Source organism: Leptosomus discolor, chromosome 13 (genome assembly GCF_034619465.1).
Source record: "Leptosomus discolor isolate bLepDis1 chromosome 13, bLepDis1.hap2, whole genome shotgun sequence".
NCBI classification, from domain to species: Eukaryota; Metazoa; Chordata; class Aves; order Leptosomiformes; family Leptosomidae; genus Leptosomus; species Leptosomus discolor.
The window spans coordinates 11,070,553-11,092,050 of NC_141403.1; the positions used below are offsets into that span (position 1 = coordinate 11,070,553).

The window sequence follows — 21,498 nt, forward strand, 5'->3', positions numbered from 1 at the left end:
ATGAATTTTAAGAAAGTTCTGGGTGTGTTCTGTGACAAGAGTTCATGTTTGCAAGCCTATTGCCCTTGTAATATAAAGCTTCTGAATGTCGGATGTGGATTCCTAACAAACATGAGCTTATTTTAGAGTTAACCTATGGCATCCAATGTTTTTCTTCTCTATCCCCTTTCCTTCTTACACCTGAATATTCCTGAACTCTTGGGAGCAGATAATGATGCCAGTTAATGACTTCAAATATCCCAACTTGACAGGTAACTTTTTACTCCATCACTCATCGCTATTTCTACAAAATCATAAGTTTGTTAATAAGGTGAACTCCAGGTCCAGTGATCAAAGGAATACAATTATGTGACCAAGTGCAAACTGAACTTTAGGGCTGCCTATTGACACATGCATAAGTTCAAGCAGATAAAATATTTTTAAGCGCGGTAGTTACACCAGCTTTCCACTAGATGACACTTTCACCAAAACACTTTAATCTCAATTCATACATTTTCTGATTCTTTCCTTCTTCCCCTGTTGAGCTGTCATTTTGTGTTCCTTTTTCTTGAAAGGATTCCTTGGATGCTTGATTACTGTGACATCCCTATTGTTCCCGAACATATTAGTGATGCTGTGGAACTGCATCAGCGCCGTTCACAGCGCTGATGTGATTCTTTCTGTGATTGTGGTGCCCTCTTCTTCAGTTCTCACCATTTCCTAGTGCCATAATGGGCAATTGAAAGCTATGAAGATTCCAGAGCCTTAGCAGGCACACCACTTGACTTTGTCAATGCTTATCATATGTCAGTCTATTGTAATGCAAGTGATACTTCTTTTTTTTTTTTAGAAAAGTGTTATAAAAGGTAAGTGTAGTCTGTACTATTGTAAGTACCAGTTACTCCAGAAATTAAAAAACCCTTTCTAAAATGTTATCACATAGATGCTTGCACAGTAAGGGCCAAAGTCAAGGTCTCTAAAGAAACTTAATAACTGAAATGGCTTAAATTCTGGAAGTGTCTAAATCGTCGTAAATATCTGCCATCCTGCAGAATTTTCAGGCCTGCGTCAGCCATCTCAGCTTCTTTGTACATTTCAGGGAATGCTGGATGTCTAAGAAAGATACTGTAGTCATGTGGAGAGGACATCTTGAGTGAGCGATGAGTGAGGCGTTAGGGAAGGAGATGGAGGCAGAGGGGAGCAGCAGCCCCAGCTGGGACCAAAGGACTATCAACCTTAGCTTGGTGAGCCTCACTGTAAGGCGAGGGCAGCAACTGGCCTTTGAGGTCAGCAATCAGGACACATCAGGTGTTTAGACAGGCCACATGCTGACAGGCAAAACCTTCCTTTGAACCGTATCTGTTTCCTGTTTGTGTTCGGTCTCCCCTGCCTCTTTCTGCAGGGTGGTGGCCCTGTTGCGTGGCCTACCTGAGACCAGCTCATAAGATGCAGGGCTTGGGAGACAAGAGGGGTAAGAACAGACTGAGTGTACCTAGACAGCTACTATGCTATGATTTCCTACCTTGTTAAAGATTCTTACTTTAGGCATTTGGGACCTGGCTTGAGTGAGAGGACCAACCAGTCTGATAGCAGTGAGCTGGCACAGCAATGGGATGGGTTTGCAAGCGCTGATAGGCAGGAACTTGGGTATCTGGGAGGCTTTGCTTTGGGGCTGGGTACCTTTATAGTGATCATGCGGAGACAGATAGGCACCGAAGCAGCTTCAAGGATCTAAGCAATCATACGTACTAAAGTCAGTGACTCATATCCATACAGAAAGTGTTCTGCTCGTGATTCAGGCCTTTATTATTTTAAACTCTTAATTAAGTCTCTTTGAACCCACAGGTGCAGCCACTTGCTGATGCTTATTTGTTTTCTTTTATTTGTCATAGGCTTTCATTTACCAAAATATTTTAGGCAGATACTAGAGGTATGTGAGGGGATTTTAATCTATTCTTGGAAACTGTGACCAACTTTGGTACCTTTCTGTTCTGTCCTCTGGACACTAGTATGGGCATACGCTTGTACTCTTGTAGGCAGGTCTCCAATGGGTGGCTAGACCATTACCATTCCCATTTTACGGATTGAATTAAAGTTGATTATGTGTTTAAGGCTGCTAAATTACTTCTTATGGAATAGTATTGCTTTTAATTTTTCATTTTTCAATGAGTTGAAGTTTAATAGCCAAATAACAAATATTAAGAATAAGAAAGGTTTCAGATACACAAGAAATGAATGAAATATTTAGGATTCACATTTTTTTGTGTCTGCCTACTGACTAGCTAAGTATTTACAGATTTCAAATATTAACACAATGGATATTATGTTCACTTTCATATGCATCAGTCGTGCAACTATTTTAACCACTCTCTTCCAAACCCACAGTTGATGTGCTGATTTTTTTCTTTGCTTTAATTTCTATGAGGTTATTTCACAATACCTGAGCTGTTAAGTTACGCTTAGTAAGTTATTTCACTGTTAGTTAAGCTGTTCCATTTTATGATTTCTTAAAGCACTATCTAAAATCCAGGCAGTTATGCAAATCAGTGAACTTCAGTCATTGTGTTCTTTCTGTATCGATGAATGATTTCTTTATTTTTGGTTTGTTGTTTGGTTGGTTGGTTGGTTTAGGGTGTTTTTTTATTCTGAAGTAGAATAAATTAGAGGGATTCAAAGGATAACTTATGGAGTAGAGCTTGGCACAGGGGCATAAGAAGGATAGGAGGCAACTATAGCAAATGTTCACTCTGGTTTTGGCAAAGGGAATTTCAATGCTTTTCTCCTACTTGCAGTGTCCTCATCACTGAGTGTGCAGAGAGAATACTGTTGGAATTGTTTTGTTTTATTAAATAAGCCTGGAACCAAAATAAAATAATACATTTTTGTATCAAAATATTTAAATGTTTTCTATTCACAGAAATTGTTGGAAAAAATCTCAAATGGTTTTCATAATTTTAGGGGAAAGGAGGTGGAGTAAGCTAAGAAGCTGCAAAACTGGTTGTGTGCTAGAACATAAATACACATAAAGTATAAATAAATTCTGTAAATTTTAGATTAAATTTTACGGTTAACTTGAAAAAAAAATAGTGCATGTCTATTTATTTTACAGTTTAGCTGGGAAAGTTTGTAACTGTTCATTTTACTCTGACCTCCACTTCAAGGGAGTGCTGTGCAGACGTTTTGAAAGCTGGGATTTCTCCTTATAATAAAAATGTCCACCAGTGGTCATATTCAGAGAGTCTAAATTCAGCTTAAGTCTAGTGTTCTTTGTTTCCCTATAGGTGACTGAAGATGTCTAGCCAGAAGGGAACAATAGGTGCTGCGATTTATAGGAACTTTACATGGCTAAAAATAATGGCTTATGCTGAAACGTGTTGAGATTCATCCTGGTCTTAAAATATTTTTGAGACATGGCAAGTTGTGGGACATTGAGAGTACTATGCTATAGGTGAGGTGCCAAGATCTCTCCCTCCCTTCAGCCGCAGGACTCTCCCTAATAATGCTGGAAGTCAAAATGAATCATTTATGAGCATCAGTAGACACATGGGTGTGGCCTCTTTTTAAACTGGTATTTTGTTGATGCAATACGTGTGACAGCCTTTTAGTTCTGAATATAAATGTTACTGAGAGGAAATTAGGTTGGTTCGCAGAGGAGATCAGCCAGACCTTGCAGCGCATCTTGCCAAGGAGCAGGTAGCTCCACCAGTACTGTGCTTCAGATACTAGTACATGTAGAAGAAAAATGGAAGGTGAGTGTCTTGAAACTTTACTATCACTTGACTCTGTACTGAAAGTGGAAATAATTAAATGGTCAGATGTAAGGACAAAAAAAATTTTACATATTGCTGTGTGGAATCAAGTTTAGGGATTACTTCTATGGTTTAGAATTTATTTGTGGACTTAGTGAGAAAGGAAAAAAAACAACTTCTGAAAAAATCCTTTCCTTTTATAGAGGAAAAAGAGAGCTATGGAGAAGAATTGGTGAAACAACAGCCAATTCTGAGAATGAGAAAGAACATGGAAAAGAATACGTTTTATTTCCAGCATAAACTACAAAGTACTAGTTTTCAGTATTCTCATGCTAGAAGCAATTATTTCACAATGAATACATAAAATATTCTCTCTGGAACGAAGGCAAAACATGAATTGACAGAGAAAACCCAGTGACTGGTATTGAAGGTTGGGTTTCTACCAGAAAGAGAAAACCAGTAAGAGATGTGAAATTCATTAACCTTTAGTATTTTCTCCAAGCTACCTTTGCTGAAGAAGGCAATTCTTAGCTTCTTTGTGACCCAGTTGTGATAACGAACTCTGATAAGAAACTGTGGGCTGACTTTAGAGAACTTCCTTGGGAAACATGTAATATCTCAACTCCCTGATGTTCCGGTTCAGCTGGATTAAGGAGTGGATGAAGTGTAGTTGTCTTGGTTTGTAGACGCCTCCAGAGGATGGGTGAGGATCTATGAGGTTCTTTCAGTGTTCTAGACCACAGGAATTCGTCATATGTGCTGTAAGCACTTCTGATCCTTTCTGTTCAGCCAGCACACTTTGCGTTGTGGTCGACAACTCTCATTAAGATACAAGATTTTCAGTTCAATTCTGTTACTTTTTCTTGTCAGCAGGTATGATGCATTCTTGAGCAATAATGATGCAATGCATTGCTGTATTTTTGGGTTGTTTGATAGTGTGCATGTTTTTAACATGGGTAACACCCAGGTCTGCATTTATCCTCTGATCTTCGCTGAAGAGCTGAATAACCAAGTCATAACTAAATTTAAATCGTGATGAAATTTAGATGAAATTTAGATGAAAAATGAGATTATTTTGGTTCAAGGAAACAAATCTGAAAAAGCTGCTTTTCTTTTTTTTTCTTCTTACCTACACACCCTCCCCTCCCAATTAATTTCAGTTATGATTTACTTCAGGGTGTGATCCTGGGAAACCACTGGTTTGTGTTAAAAGTGTCCCAGTCCCATGGGTTTAGCTATGAGTCTTCTTTTATGTGGATACACCCTTGGTTCTGGATGGGAAAAGTTAGTTTCCCCTAAATACCATCTCTGTATTCAACTTAGTCCCAATATAGTTAGAGAAGTTGCATTGTTTGATTGTTCTGTAGGCTTGGCAGGACCAAACTCAACCCTTTAGAATTAAAATATACAAGGCTTTGTAGTTCAGTAAGCCGAATTTCCAAAACGGCTGAGAATCTGTGACTCCCATTGTCTTCAATTAGAGTAAAGCACTTTTGAAAATAAAAAGTTGCATGCAAATAAGTAAAAATGGGTGTTGCCACCCATCCTTCTGGCACCAGGTTCATAATCACTCCTATGAAATGACTGATATCCAGGCAAGATGCCTAAGGGGGGATCATCTAATATTTTTGTCAAGCTAATCATAGCACTTGGGATAGACTGTCAGCATTTTTTTAAATGTCACAGTTTGTGAATATTTCCTTCTCCATAAAGTTCCTCAAAGATGTCTGCAAACATTTTATGATTTTCAAAAATACAGATTGAGGCATTTGGATATTTAACAGTATTTACAGTTCGGAGGGGATATTTATTCGTATCTATTTTTTTCATAACTCATTTGGAGTGCCATTAAGCTTTCAAACGCCTACCTTTGTTATCAAATCTTTTATTTATTCAATTTACTTTATTATTTTATTACTTACATAAAAAAACAACTCTCAATTGGTAGCATGTGCAAAACATTTACTGTCCAGCTGTGGTTGCAAGGTAGCTGCCTATAGACAGCGTGTTGTAATGTGGAGAGAATATTACAATGCAAAATCAATTTTTCAGGTAGAGATACTAATATCGTCCCTTGGCATCAGGTATATATAAAGCAAGAAAGCGCTACATAAAAGATGTGAAATTCGTAGCACAGCTTTATAAATCAAAGCGTTAAACAAGTTTCCCTCTGCAAGCAAGAGAAGTGGTGAACTTGTAAGGATACTTTTATGGATGTCTGTCTCCGTCTCAGTGTTGCTGAATTTTGAATGAACACTTGAATGAATTTTTTGAAACTGTTATCTCTGGTTTTCATCATTATCTCCTCTTTCATGTAGTCTTGACCTCAGCCAGTGATGGGAACACAATTATCTGTTTTTAACTTTGTGTTCCTTTCTCCATCCTGCAGTCATTGAGCTGGGAGAAGTCGACCTGAACTGTCCTTCCAACTGCCAAATTCATAATACCCATTTCTTCGGAACTGACAGACAGATAATAAGGAGAGGGCAAGCCTTCAGCTTTTACGCTCGCTTCCAGAATCGGGAATGGGATGACTCCGTGGACCAGGCTATTTTCACCGTGGAGACAGGTAGTCACTCCCAAACTCTGTATAGTCTTTCCCAGTCCTTTGCTGGTAAGTAATATTTCCCATAGTCTTCAGTGACAAGTAGTGCCTCCTCATTCATCTTCTGTGTGAAGAGACTACCTTCCCCTAACTCAGGCAGCTCTGCTAACATGAAGTTTTCTCACTCTGCTACAGAAGTGACAAGTGAAAAAGAAATGCGCCCCTGGGAGCTTTGCATTGCAAACAATGGCTAAGCAAATTACTTGCACTTTCCATGTGCTTTGTTTAGTCTGATGGAAGTTGTACTTATTTTCCTGAAAAGGCCTCAGACCCTGCGAATCAAATGAGACAAAGTGTACCTTCCCAATGGGCAGATGTCTAGATCAAACCTGCTGGAGTGCTTCCTACAAGGTTCATCAGCCAAAATGCATCAGTATCAGCGTGTTTCTTCCCTCCAACGCCTGCATTGGCCGTTATATTCTCAATATGCAAATCACATCTTGTGGTCACACATATCAGCGATGTCTTGGAGATTTTTATGTCCTTTTTAACCCTTGGTGTGCAGGTAAGAACTCTAGTGATGATCAGATAGTTTTAAGAAAAATGCTAGTGATGAGTAAAAATGTTGCGCAAGTTTCTTACTTAGCTGCTAAGTAAGGGAAGGAGTCACAGAAATAATGAGAACCAGGGAGGGATTTTGTTTTGTTAATTTTTATTTTTTTCCTCCAAGTTCAAGACTGTCTCAAACCAATGTTTTGATTTGGTTTCTTAATGATAGTAGGGATGTCGTGTTATTTTTTCCTCCCCGCTTTTACAAGGGCTTGACAGGACAAGATGCAGTGGGCAGATACTGAAACACAGGAGGTTTCCTCTGAACATCCAGAATCACTTTTTTACTGTGAGGGTGACTGAGCACTGGTACAGGTTGTCCAGAGAGGTTGTGGAGTATCTGTCCTTGGATTTGCAAAAGCTGCCTGGACAAGGTTCTGAGCAACCAGCTCCAGGTGCCCCTGCTTGAGCCAGGGGCTTGGACCAGACAAGCCTCCAAGTCCCTCGCAACATCAACCATTCTGTGAATTCTGTAGTATCACCATGAAATAATATAGTATAAATACAAACGAAATTCTGTAGATCTGGTTCTTGTAGCAAGCAATTCTGGAGTCTGTAGGACCTTGTCAGAGTCATGCTAAATATTCACATTATCAGATACCCAACTCTAAGTGCACAGTATGTGACTCCTAGAACAGCTTAGTGTGAAGATAAATTGCAAACTCAGGTGTTCTACAGCAGGGAGAGACTTAATAAAGATAATATCTAGCCGTAAGTAGAAATGAATTGTCTGTGAATTAAAGAGCCCTCACCCTTGAACACGTTTAAAAGTATAAATCAAAAAACAGGAAGGAAAAGAAAGAGGGATCCAGTGAAGCAGAAGATAACAGAAGTGCTAGAAATGAACATATATTACCGACAGCTCTGCATCTTTTCCAGATGACCCTGTATATATGGACAATCAAGCCCACAGAGAAGAATATGTCCTGAATGAACATGGGATACTCTATGAAGGGGTTCACAAGCATATTACTTCGCGACCATGGCACTTTGGACAGGTACTTTTTGAAGACTTGTTCAGAAGTAGTTGTCATCTGTATACAGATAAATGAAGTGCTCTCTCTGTTTTTTCAGAAATGCATGTTATGTTATGAAGAGCAAAATGTTTTTAGGACCAGTCCAGGCTATGCATGCACAAAACAAAATGTTTGAAAATCTCACTGTAGCCCAAACAACTGGAAGGAAATTTGCTGTAGTTAAAATTAAGGAAACTGCAGAATATTCTTGGAAAAGGTGAAACAGAATATTGTGCTTCTGAAGGAAAATTATTCCATTGGTCAAACATAAGCAAAAATTACATGTTTTTCCCTTTGGTTTGCCTTCAGGCAGATAAACAAAACCATGGAGACCACTAAGAGCTGTGCTTGATTAAAAAAAAAAAAGAAAGGTGGAGGAGAAGAGAGGGCAGCTCATATACATGAAAAAAGACTAGATTATTGACAGGAAAGGAACTTCATCGATGTCAGAATACCATGATGCCTATGTTAATTCCTCTTTCCTCAGTTTGAAGATGGGATTCTGGATATCTGCTTGAAGATCCTAGACATGGGCGCAAGTTACCATCACGGCTCTGATCGCGACCATTGTTGGCGCAATGATCCTGTGCACGTCAGCATGGTGGTAAATCACATGGTAAGGTCTCTAGTGGTGTGTGACCTCTGAATAGATCAGGTCACTCTTCATTATATTATAGAAGGACAAATCACACTGTAATCTAACACAGTATGACTGGCAGGGAAAATCTTTTCTGTGCCCAGGTTCACAGGACAAACTAACTCCTAACGCTCATCTCTGGTGATTTTGTGGTATGCTTAAGACGTGAAGACATGGTCAAATGTTCACAAAGGTTGTTTTTTTCTTTTCTCTTTCTAGATAAGTAGCCATACCACTAACAGTATCATGAAGATTCCAGAAAACAATGATTACCTGAAAGGAACGAAACCCTTTTCCTGGAACGGAAGTGTCCCTATTCTTCAGCAGTGGTACAACGGCAGATGCAGGCCGGTCAGATATGGGTACTGTGGGTCTCTTGCATCAGTAATGTGCACAGGTATGATATTTCAGGCTGCCCTTACCTAGTTACCCAAAAAGGAAGAGAGAAAACCAGGATCAAAAACCTCTGACCCCAAAAACTAGTGGAAGAACATTACTCATAAGCATTTTACTAGAAAAGAAATCGAATATTTTCCTCTTATGATACGGCATGGCTCCTAACTCAGGGCTTATTATCAGCCTAGTGCTTTCCTATACAGCATGAAGAGCAAGAAGAAAAGCAGGACTGTCTTTTCTGTGACCTTTATATCATGCAGCTATCGATGCTGCAGCTTTTATTAAAACACAGAGCAAGTGCAGCATCATGGAGCCAAAATTTTTCTTTTTGGTGAGGTTTGAAGGATGAGAAAAAATGTGAAGTTATGAATAGGAAGACGATCTCTAGCAATGTCTCCTCCAAAACATAAAAGCAGCAGACTACTATCTTCTTTTACAGCAAAGGATGAGATTATAGCGAACTAAATTCTACAGACAAAAATTTTGAGTTCCAGCTTATAGCATTTATTTACTGAATCTGCTTCTACATTGAAGAAAATGAAATTGATATTCCATAGATGAATCTATATGTACTACACTGTTTAAAAAAAAAAAAATATGGTGTTTTATTAATGCAGGATCAGGTTCATTATTTCTGAACTTACAACAGATCTGGTTTTGGGTTTTTGCTTTAGTTTGTTTTGGTTTTTTGTTGTTTGTTTTTTTGGGGGGGGGGTTGCAGGTTTTTTGGTTTGGTTTGTTTTTTTTTGTCTTTTTTTCAAAGTTGGAAGAGTAACAAGCCATTCCTTTCTGCTAGGCTCTTTTCAGGGTAATTTTCAACCACTAAAAAGAAGTTTTGAAGACAGAATCACTGCATCCCCAATATTGCCTCCTATCCATTTTGTTTACATAAGTGCAAAGTAAAATATAGGAGAATTATTCATAAAATAAGTGAAGGATTTGCTTGACTGATTCCCATTTGTAATGACTCGTTAATATTTTTTTCCTTACAGTGATGAGGTGTTTGGGAATTCCAAGCCGTGTTGTCACGAACTTCTGTTTTCCAAGCTCAATTGAGAATCCCCTTGGTATCAATGAGATTTTTGACTGTACTGGAAAAAACCTGTCTGGTAAAGACAAGCTATGGTAAATAGGAAACAAACAAGCTCTTTTGGTTTTGTTAAAACTTAAATGATAGAAGGACTAGTATAAACCTAGCAGATCAGTGTATCTCTTTCTTTAGTGTGGCAAGGGTGTTCAGTTTCCTAATAGCGCATTTCAAATACATGAAATTACTGAAGAGGCAGTCTGCTCAAGCTACATTTTCTAAAAAGAAAAAACCTCCCCCACTTGCAAGAATAAGGCCATCAATATTAGTAGCTATAAAAATATTAAGTAGATCATGAAATGTAAGGGAAAATTAATCACAAATTAAGCCTATTACTTCAGTCATAATCACTTGGTTGATAATTATGTTTTCTTCCTGAGGTTCTTTATCATGGATTGCTTCATCCTTGTAAACCTTTCAATTTGTGTTCATATAACTATGACATTATCAGTCATCATAGCAGAATTCCATGTTTTCACCCTTGACCTGAATGTTCAGAGTTTCACTGCACCAAAAATTTGTTTGTATCCAAGTCTCATCTGTGAGAGCTTTTAATAAATTTTCTGCCCTTTCTCATGTCAAAAAGATGAGGTCAAACTGAAATACTAAGGGAATGAGGATCTTATTTTAGCACAAAAGTCTTAAAGGTCTATTCTTTGTTAAGCTATTAAAAAGAAGACTAAGACAGTATGTGATTTTACTCTAAAGAATCAGGAGGAAAATGTTAGGAAAATAAACTACTTAAAGGAACTGTGATGGCATATTATCAACTTTAAAAAAAAGAGCTGTAAGAAGAATGTTTTGCAATCAGGTCTGCAGGGTTCTGGAACAAATTTCCAGTCTGACTAATATAAAGCAAAACAAACAACTCCTGTCCCCAAACATCATTAACAGTGTTAAGACACAGAGAGTTTTCAGTTGATTAAAAGATTATCTCTGACATGGTTTTCCTCCATCGTAAGGCATTGAACTTGACGATCCAAGAGATGTCTTTAATCCCATATTCCTACATCCTACAGGCGATATCACTGCTGGAATGAATCTTGGATGGCTCGCAGAGACCTAAATCAATGCTGTGGTGATTGGCAGTGTCTGGATCCGACACCTTTGGAAACGGGCAGAGGTAACTGTTTAAGTGTAATTGTTTGCCTCAGCTTATGTTGAGTTCCTCTACTACTCAGGTTACAACCTATTATAACATTTTTGTTGTCTGGCTTAGGTTTAGCTTGCAGTGGTCCCACATGGGTTCGAAGTATCAGAGAAGGGGAACTGGACTTGGACTATGATGGTCATCACATGTTTTCTCGAGTAAATTCGAACTATGTTGGCTGGCTTTCTGAAAACAATGCCAAAAGAACAAAATTTTTCTGCGACTCTTGGCCATGTGGACAACATCTAATCACCAAGAGTGTTGGCAGTGAGCAATTTGAAGATATCACCGGGGCTTACAAGTATGAACTAGGTATGATGAAAAGTCATTGAATGGGTTAGAGGAAATTTTAAATGCCAATCATATAAAATTATCAATGTAATCTGTCCTGTGTTAAAATGAGTAAATTGTCTGAAGTTGTGTTTTTTTTGAGACAGAGGAAGATGCCTTTCTGTTCAAAGATCTCAGTTCTTAAACTCCTAAACATATCTAGATGATTCATCAAAACACACAGTAAATATATCCATGTAGGATAGGATTGAATAAGATAGGATAGGATATTCCAGTTGGAAGGGGCCTGTAATGATCATCTAGTCCACCTGCCTGACCACTTCAGAGCTGACTAAAGTTAAAGCATATTATTAAGGGCCTTGTCCAAATCTCTCTTTTTAAGGTACTGTCAGGCTTGGGGCATCAACCACTTCTCTAGGAAGCCTGTTCCCATGTTTGACCACCCTCTTGATAAATAAATGTTTCATAATGTCCACTCTGAACCTCCCCTGACACAGCTTTGAGCCATTTTCACACATCCCATCACTGTATCCCAGGGAGAAGAGATCAGCACCTCCCTCCCCACGTCCTCTCCTCAGGAAGCTGCAGAGAGCCATGAGGTCTCCTCTCAGCCTCCTTCTCTCCCAACTAGACAAACCTAAAGCCCCCAGTCACTCCCCACAGGACATGCCTGCCAGCCCTTTTAATACCACTATTCATATGTACATATGTTGGTCTCACCTGTACAGTAGTTTAAAATATTAACAGATTTTACATAATCTAAAACCCCCTAAATTCTTTTAAACCCAGGATTAACTTCTTATTTGTTCCTTCTTGTACCAGCTCTGTCAGAAAATATGCTTCCTTACTAAATTAATGTATGATTAGGGTATTCTGTTGTTCTTACTTTGGGCTACTGATCACTGATTTTCATCTTCCAGTAGTAGAGAGGAGTTCAACCAGCAAAATTGCCTAAAGGTCTGAAGAGTGCATCACAATTGATTGTAAAATTGCAAGTGCTGTTTGGTTGGTTTTTGGTTTTGGTTTTTTTTTTAACAGGAACAGAAAAGAAAACAATTGATAGTTTCTTTGTTTGAATGGTGTATTTTGCCTTTTGAGAGACATGGTATCATTTCATATTCATCCCAACCCTTGTAAAGAGTTATATTTTAAGTTTTGCACTAAATACACATTTTGAGATTTACATGATCATTTTTAGATTTAACTAATAAAAGTAAAATATTTTGAATGTTCCTCTGAGATATTTATTTTCTTCTATGCATTCAGACTACTGTATCTTGTGTTTCATTATCTGGTGGATTTGTTCTACACCAAGCCGCTACATTAGGTTTCAGGAAGGAGGAGGAAGAAATTTAATCATCATTATTATTTGGGTAGAGAGGACTTCTTGTGCCTCCAGCAGATTCATTATCCTATATCTTCTTCAACAGGTTCTGTAAAAAACAAAGAAGCCTATTACCGGGCTTACAGAAGAATTCACCCAGGGTACTGCAATGCTTCCAACTGTCATATTGAGAGAGAGTTATCATCTCTGAAAAACCCATTTTTGAGTGACTCCGGTATTAACATGAGGTTAAAGATGGCTAACTGCCCAATGTACGGTGAAGATGTCCAACTGCACTGGCTGCTTGAAAATTTGCGTAGTGAAACCAAAACCCTGAAGTTTAATTTGTGCGCACAAATAATAACCTACAGTGGTTGCCCAATGGATCAATTTTGGAAAGACAGTGTGAATATCACGTTGGGTCCAAGGGAAGGTAAGAAGGTGAATTTGTCTAGTACCCTCTTGTCCACTGTTCTTTTCAGGAGACAATTTGTTTTTTAGGATTAGTGGAGCCTTCGTAATAGTGGTGGGGAGTGAAATGAATACGATGTTAAATGTTGACAGCCTAATCCACTTTAGGGTGATCACTCAAAAATCAACACAGTGTCAGTACTACTTGTATAGTGACAGGTAAATCGTAGTCCTACCTTGATTTCTCAAGGCTTAGCAATTCTTATGATCATTTAAAAATTCATTTCCACTAAAGGTTCAATTCTGAATTCTATATTCAATACAGAGATAAAGTTGCAGCTGCCTATCAGAAAAGCAATCTGTTTCCTTCAGCCAGAAGATATTTGCCAGTGTAAAACACTTGTGTGAAGTAATCATTTCTAGATATACCATATGCTGGGAAGTGCAATGGTGTATCAGAATGTAAACGCTTGTTTTCATGGTTAATATCTTTTTCTGGAAGAAAAATTATCTCTTTAAATAAAACACATTTTAAGATGAAATTTCATACTTGATATTAACATTCTGTTTTACGAAGCTTTAATTTGCCTACATTTGAATTATTGCTTTAAGAATTACACTGGAATAAGTGTTTCCAAATTTTGAATAATATAATGATAATGATGATGATGATGATGATGATAATAATGATAATAATGATGATGAAATAATAATAATAATAAAAAAACCAACCAACCTCCTTGTAAATGCACTCATATAGGTATGTTAACTGAAAACTGTGAAGCTGGTTGTTGAAGGTGGCAATGTACCACCCTAAGCCAGGAAAAATCATGTGTGTTTTCAAAGATGCTGTGATAACTTAATATTTAATTAAGGCATTGTAAGTGTCAGTTAAACTTTAGGAGGAAGGAAAGTGGAAATATTAGCCAAAAATTTCAGAAAAAAATAATTAACATAAATTTGTTTTACAGTGAAAAATATTCCACTGTGTATATCATATAGTCAATATGGACCTCATCTCTGTGATCACAACATTATGAAAGTAGTTGCTGTCTCAGACCCAGAGTGTGGAGAAGTTCTGATGGTGAGCAGGGATATCGTGATCAACAGGCCACCTGTTATTGTAAAGGTAAAGAACTTTAATTATGAGATTAACAGACTTAGGGACTCTTGTTAGCCACTTCCTAGGTACAATGCTGATAAACTTGAAATTTTTTCTTTTTATCTTTTCTTTTATTGTGCTTTTTATTTTAGCAAGATCAATGTGATTTTAAATGTATAACAGTTGACTTAGATTGATGTATAGAGATCATAGAATTAGATCAGAAAGAAACATGTATGAATAATCCTTTTTTTTTTCCCCTTATGTTTACTTACTTCATTGCTAATTTTGTAAGAGTTACAAAACATAAAAGGTGTTTGTTTATTTTCCAACTAGCTACTGAGCCAGCCCAGGCTGAAAGTACCATGTACGGCAGAGATCTCCTTCTGCAATCCTCTTCAGGAAGATATGAAGAACTGCGTGATGACGTTAGAAGGCTGTGGTTTATTCAAAGAGCCGATGACCATTGAGTAAGATCATTAGTTATTTAAATGGGGATGATATTGGGGGTTGACTAAGGTGTGCTAGATCAGAGCAGGTTTTGAGGAAGACAGTAGTTCTGATATTTTTTGGTGTTTAGGCCCTAAGCAGGACTTTTTGCCCCTTATTACTTTGAGACTCCATAAAAAGCCTCACTCCTCTTGAAACTGATAGATCATTTAGACCTGGCAAGATATGATGCTGCTTCATTTTTTTCTCAAGATTTAATTTGTGTGTTTCAAATTTCTGTCTGAAAGGGAATGCACTTTTTTCTTTACAAGAAATTCTAGCTGGGTCCCCATCCCTTATGATCCTATTGAGTTTATAACAGAATTCCTCTAAATATTCATGAACTGGCACCACATACGTGAACAATTAGAAAACGACAGTGAGAAATAGCAATATGCATTCTAAGCTCATAACACGTTAATCACAGGAAGCTGGACACTTCCAGGATGCTATAACATCCTAGGAAAAGTAGCTATTCATTAACATGCATTGCTGTTCTTCATGACAAGGAGAACTGACAGAAGTGTGACTAGTTTTGAGGGGAAGCAATTAGGAATTGTTCTTGCTGAATAATAATGAACTTGATTCCACAAATCTGCCTGATCCAACTTAGACTATTGGAAATGAGAAGCAGTAAATACATCTTTGAGGCAGAAAGGTGCTGTATTTTGAAGAATTCAAGAGATTATCACGAATGAGTTTCCAGTTCCAATTACAGAATGGACTATGGGAGTTTTCCAAATCTTCTTTTGGGACAGAAGTTTTTATCATGCTTTTCACAACACAGAACGTATTTTTTTGGAGGAAGGCAAGAATAACAAAGGTGTTATAACAGTTTGCCTCTGAAAAATGTGTTGTAGCAAATCAAACCCAATTGTGTGCACTCATCTTGTGGCACTTCATGTCTGTGAGCTAGCCAGGGTCCTAATTCTTCTCCTTCTCTTGGTCCAGTTTGGGAACACTGGCATCCAACCAACAGGCACGGACCATCGTGGAGTTCACACCTTACAGGCTTGGCAGCCACCGGCTCCTGGCCAACTTCGGATGCCACAAGTTTGCCTACTGCAAGGGATGTGCCAAGGCTGAAGTGTGCTGCCCCACAGGCCAGAATGGGGGCCTGCCTGTCAGCCAGAACGGGTCGTTCCCAGTGTGTGAGAACGGCTCCCTCCCCATGAATGGCTCTGGGCCTGTCCCCGTGGCGGACCCTGCGTTCAACTCCATGTGTGAATATATATGTATCCCAGTGTGCAACCCAAGCTGCAATGCAGGGGGCCAGCCTGTGTACGACTTTGTGTACCTCCCTGCGGGCCATCCCTTATGCAACTCCATCTGCAACCAAGGCTTCACTCCAGGCGTCAATCCTGGTTTTGACCTGGGATGCGATCCTGGCTTCCGTGTCATATGTGAGACTGTGCCTCCCGCTGCGTGCGCCCCAATGCCTCCAGCTGTGTATGGCTCCATGCCTGCCTCAACACCCAACCCCGTGTGCCCCCCTATGCCTCATGTGGTGTTTGAGACAGGTCCTGCTCCCGCGCACCAGCCTGGAGGTGGAGGGGGGCCGATGTCCTACTCTGTCTCTGTCCCTGCGAATAATGCGGTGAGTGCCCTGCTGACGCACTTCATGGCTGGCTCCGGTCCCACTGTGGCAACACAGGCCGTCCCTACCCATATGTCTGCTCCACCGTCTCACCCTGTGTGCGCTCCGGTAGCCCATGCTGTCAGCAGTCCCATGCCAGCACCAGCTCCCCTTTCAGTGCCTGCGGCCTCCATCTCACACGTCTGCAGCTCTGCACCCTCTCCCACTGCCCAGCCTCCGTGCGGCCCAATGGCCACCCTGCCCTCCCAACCCCTGAACACCCCGGTAGCCCATGGCATGTGCTCCACAGGTCCTGGCCCAGCGGCTTCCCCCGTGCCCCACTCTGCTGCCCATAGTGCCACCCCTGCAGGGCTGCAGATGGGGAGCGCCCCAGTGGGCCGCTCACTCTGCTCCCCGGCCCCCCGCCCTGTGGGACCCCCGGCGGCCCACTCACTGTGCTCCCCAGCCCCCCGCCCAGTGGGGCCCCCTGCAGCCCACTCGCTGTGCTCCCCCGCCTCTGTCTCACTGGGTGCCACGGGGGCCCGCCCCACTAGCCCGCCCGCCGCTCACCCCGAGGACTTACCGGCAGCCTGCCTCCCGTGCCCCCCAGCCCCACGGCCCCTGGCAGCCGCCACGGCCCGCTCCCTCTGTGCCCCCACCTCTCGCTCGGTCTCTCGGTTGGTGGGGACCCCGGGGTCTCGCTCGGTTTGCGGCCCTCAGTGGGGTCCCTCCTGTGACACTGCCACACGCTCAGGCTCCCACTCGACATGGGCTCCCAGCTCCCGCTCAGCGTGGAGCCCCACAGGGCGCTTGGGCTACTCCTCCTTGTCCCGCACAGGTTACGGCACTCTCTCTCGCCCTCCGTACAGCTCCTTGTCCCGCTCCTCCTACAACACCTTGTCCCACTCTGCCTACACCACCCTGCCCCGCTCCACCTCTCCCTCTCCCTATGCCACCCTGCCCCGCTCCACATTGAGGCCCTCTAGCAGCACCCTGGCCCACACGGGGTCCCGCCCGCCCTGGAGCCCCGAGAGGAGCAGTCTCACCTACTTCAAACGCAAATACCTGTAATGGAGAGAAACATGGGGAAAAGCCAAAGCCAGTGAACTAAAGCCTGTGCGCAGATGCTTTTGAGGAGGTTAGAGATAGGGTGACGGAGAGCAGCGTGCGTAGTCCTGAGTATTTACCCACGCATTTGAGATGAGCCAGAAAGCAGGCTGCTAGCAGGCTGCTGAGGGATGCATTTGATGTAATACTCATATGTCTTGAGGTACGGTACGGTGGAAGTGACAAATGAATGTGGTGCCTGTGGAGCTATCATGACAATAGTTCCACAGCACAGGTAACCAGACTTACTTGCTCGGTCAAGCTGTTTTATGAATGATGTGCTTTCATTCTCTCTTCTCTTGATTTCTTGCAATACATGTTTCTCATCTCTCCCTGGGCTACAGCACTCATAGCAAATCTCTCTCCCCGCATGAAATGCGCTGTCCTTGGGATGCTGCAAAGAGGCGGCAGCAGACCCGCCTTACACCTAGCCTAACAGACACTGGGCCCCTGAATCCTGGTGGTGGTGCGGCTCAGGTCAGTTCTGTGTGCACTGATATTTCCTTAGTTATGTGGCAATGAAAACTGTGGAGGTCATGGACTAACCAAATCGCTGGAAATCAACTGAAGAGGTTAAAAAAATAAAAAGCAATTATAATAAATTTAGTATCACTACTCCTGATGTAGTACAGTTCTAGTATCAGGAATCCAAAGGTCAGATTAGAAAGGCTGCAAAACTCGGTGAATGATTAATACCAATATATTTGCTTTCACAACTGAATATTTTTCATGTAGCATATTCCAAAAATTTTCTCATATATATTGCATGCATTTCGGTTCATGGGAAAAGCTCTAATTCCAAGGCTGTGCCTTTTTGATTCAGTATAGCTAGGGAACTTCTATCACCAGACCTGCACTAGAGAAGGAAGTATGTTGTTAGCCTTTCTTTCCAACACCCAGCCTTCCCAACTGGAAGGTTAAGAAGGTGAATGAAAATGTATTATGTATTCTTCGGACAGTTGTTACCATTTCAATGCTGACCTTCTCCCAGTGTTTTAGGAATTGAAATCATGCATTGTCATAATGGAACTGTCCCCAAATTTTGAATTTGCTCACAAGATTTGTGGGTTTGCTGACAACACCTCCCATCCCTCCATTATTTTCCTCTAGTGCTCCATTATTTTTAGTAGCAAGTGTTAGTGGTGTTTTGTGGTAAGGTAATTTTGCTGGTGCTGCAGAATCTTGAGTCACGTAGCAATAGTATTCCAGTAGTATCACTGTAGTTCACACCCCTGTGCTCTGTGATGAGATTGAGTAACCTCCCAGGGATTTTTAAAAGGTGTGGTGTCAGCTGGTAGCTGTGAACATGCCAACACTATCACCTACGTAGTAATTCTGAATATGGTGGGAGAAATATTTGCCTGGATATTGTAGTAGAATGGTCATAACTCAGTGACTTGTTTTTTACGCAGTTTCAATAGTCTCTTAGGTATTTGCTGAGAATTTCTTTGCCTGACTGACAATAAAAATAGAAATTAAAAAACTATATGTAACTCTGTTGTTTTGGTTTTTTTCTGTGGTAATATCTCTTCAAAGGTGAGGAACAGATCTCTCCAGAAGCCCTGGAATGTGAAATCTTTCTTCCTCTCCATTTCTGTTATATTTCCTATTCCTTTCCCTAAAGTCTGAAACCAAGGCTTCAAAATAAGAGCTGTAGTTAGGGGAAATCTATAGATTTCCTACTGTACTTGAAATACTCAGTTTGGTATTGGAGGAAAAATTCAGCCATTCTCTTTGCTCACAATAAAGCTTTCCACTTGCAGATGCTGCATAAGTTGTTCCTTTGCTTTCATGGTCTGCAAAACTTGCAATCCACAGAAATGCCAAAACAAACAAATCTGTGGGTAGCAGAGGAAGGGATACAAAAGATACTATCTACCTAAGGACAACTGATTTTTTTGAGAAAGTGTTAATAGCACATGGCACCTATATCCCTATGAAATAACATTTCTGATTTCTTTTCCCAGTAGTGGTTTGACTTCTCTGATTGAGCCTGATTCCATATTTCAGAAACTCCAAAGATTTGGTCCCAACCTATTAATGTCACTGGAGCTGTGGAGAGTGTGTGCAAACTTTACTCCAAATACACATTGCTTTTGAAAAGAGCTCATTAGAATTAGAGCCATGAGGATAACAGAAATCCTCTAAAGTTCAAAATTACTCTAATCCTAAAGAAATTATCTTGAGTGTGTTGCTGTCACATAAATCTTAGTAATAACAAAAAAGAAGGTTGTAGTCTCCTAGTAGTAGTTCATTTTACAGCCTCATATTCACTCAGGGGGAAAAAAAGCCCTAAACAACAACAACAAAAAAACCCCAACAATAACACCGTTGTCCCCCCCCAACCAACAGGGTTTAAATTATCTCCTTCTTAAATGCTTATGAGTGAAAGGCTCCAACCTCTGTTTTATAAGGTATCTCCTATCAGAGGAGGCATAGTTTAAATTGCCACAAAATTTCTGTTCCGTGTTGTTTTGTCGTGGGTTGGCTTGTCTGTATTCTTTTTTTTTTTTTTCACCAAAACTGACATGTTTTGCTGTCTCAAATGCACTTTCTTGAAGTAGAACCCACAAGAAATTAATTTATTTATTGACCATTAACAGCATTCTGTAATGTGATGTGGTACCTAAAGAAGTCTGTTTTAGAGAATGGGAGGCCAACTCAAGCATGACAGTTATAGTCACCGGATTTTGAATACACAACTGTCATATTTATGTGTGCAGGAATACATTTCTAATTTTAATCTCAGTTCAGACATGTATTTTATTTAAGTGAGGGAAATATATTCACTTGTTTGTAGGCCAGTGAAGGTGAAAAAAGGCAATTTCTCATGCGTCATCATAGTTACCCTTTCTATGATTTAGGATAATAAATAGGAGTACTGGAATTTAATTTTCTGTGCAACTAAAATAAGGCTGTATTTCTTTCAAAGATAGGGAAGAATCCAGTAGGTGATAATTTTCATGTCTCATCCCTTAACAGTTCATTAGACCTCTACAAATCTTTTTTTAGACGAGAAGTTAGGAAGATTTAGCTGCAAGCTAACTGTTTCAAACTTTAAATGCTTAAGGTTTCTGCTTCTTTGGACATTTGCTGGTGACATACCACAAAATGCCTGAGTGAAAAGTGATTCATTTTTATATATTCCACGACCTGCAAGAAAAATATTGAAATGTATAACTCAATGAACCAATTTCCTACCAAGCATGAGTTACAGAGGTAAATTAGATCTGATATACTGCATCAGACAAGAAGATTAAATTAGGGAAACACTATATTCAATTTACTTAGTGTTAAAACCAAACAAAATATTTTGGAACATGTACTATGAAGTGTATGAAAATAAAGAAATGCAATATGCTGACCAGAAAAACGTGTGAAAATATTCAAAATGCAAAAGATGACAAGGATTTATTTCCTTGTTACACAATAATTTTGTGTCATTTGCACATTATATCTGAATTTTCAAACCTCGATTTTCTTCATACTGCATTTGCAGAAGTGATTTTATAAGGGAAGGTCTTTATTTGTAGAAGGAAACCCTACTCAAATATTTTACAGGCATCCCAGCACTTTTGTTCTTTTGATGTCTTAGATGGGAGGAATTTCTTCCACGCCTTTGTTATTCTTCCTGGATGATCTTGTTCAAGGTTTTAAATTCTTTGGTTTGGACTGCAAGGTATGTGGTGTAATGTGCATGTATGCTCATTTGTATAGGGTAATTTTCTGACTCCTTGACACTGGAATAAAAGTTTTGTGCAGGAAACCAGTGCAGGACTGAAAACAGAAAGTGCTCCCAGCCCAAGGATCAAACACAGCGTACGTGCACAGCTGAGCCCTCCTTACTATTCTGTTGCTTGTTTAGCAATAATTAAGTCTGCTACCACATTAATTTGGATTTTAAATCTATTTGTTCCAGGTATACTAAATGTCCACTCCTGTCTAACTTTTCAACTAACCATAATTTTTTCCTATTCTTCTCCCCTGAGAAAAATTGCCACTGATGGTGCTCAGTAGACTGCATTAGCTA

The 21,498-nt window shown here is 40.0% G+C and overlaps 1 protein-coding gene across 1 annotated transcript; it reads left to right on the top strand.

Moving 5' to 3' along the window:
* The first annotated feature begins 1,139 nt into the window (after positions 1–1,139).
* On the top strand, positions 1,140–17,432 carry LOC104341627 (protein-glutamine gamma-glutamyltransferase 5). The gene is made up of 14 exons (XM_086472469.1): positions 1,140–1,287; positions 1,382–1,450; positions 6,118–6,297; positions 6,596–6,838; positions 7,762–7,880; positions 8,386–8,514; positions 8,755–8,932; positions 9,924–10,056; positions 11,038–11,141; positions 11,238–11,480; positions 12,890–13,216; positions 14,166–14,323; positions 14,633–14,766; positions 15,737–17,432. Exons 1-14 carry the CDS (start codon positions 1,140–1,142, stop codon positions 17,430–17,432), a joined length of 3,861 nt encoding a protein of 1,286 aa, XP_086328595.1.
* Positions 17,433–21,498: the final 4,066 nt, after the last annotated feature.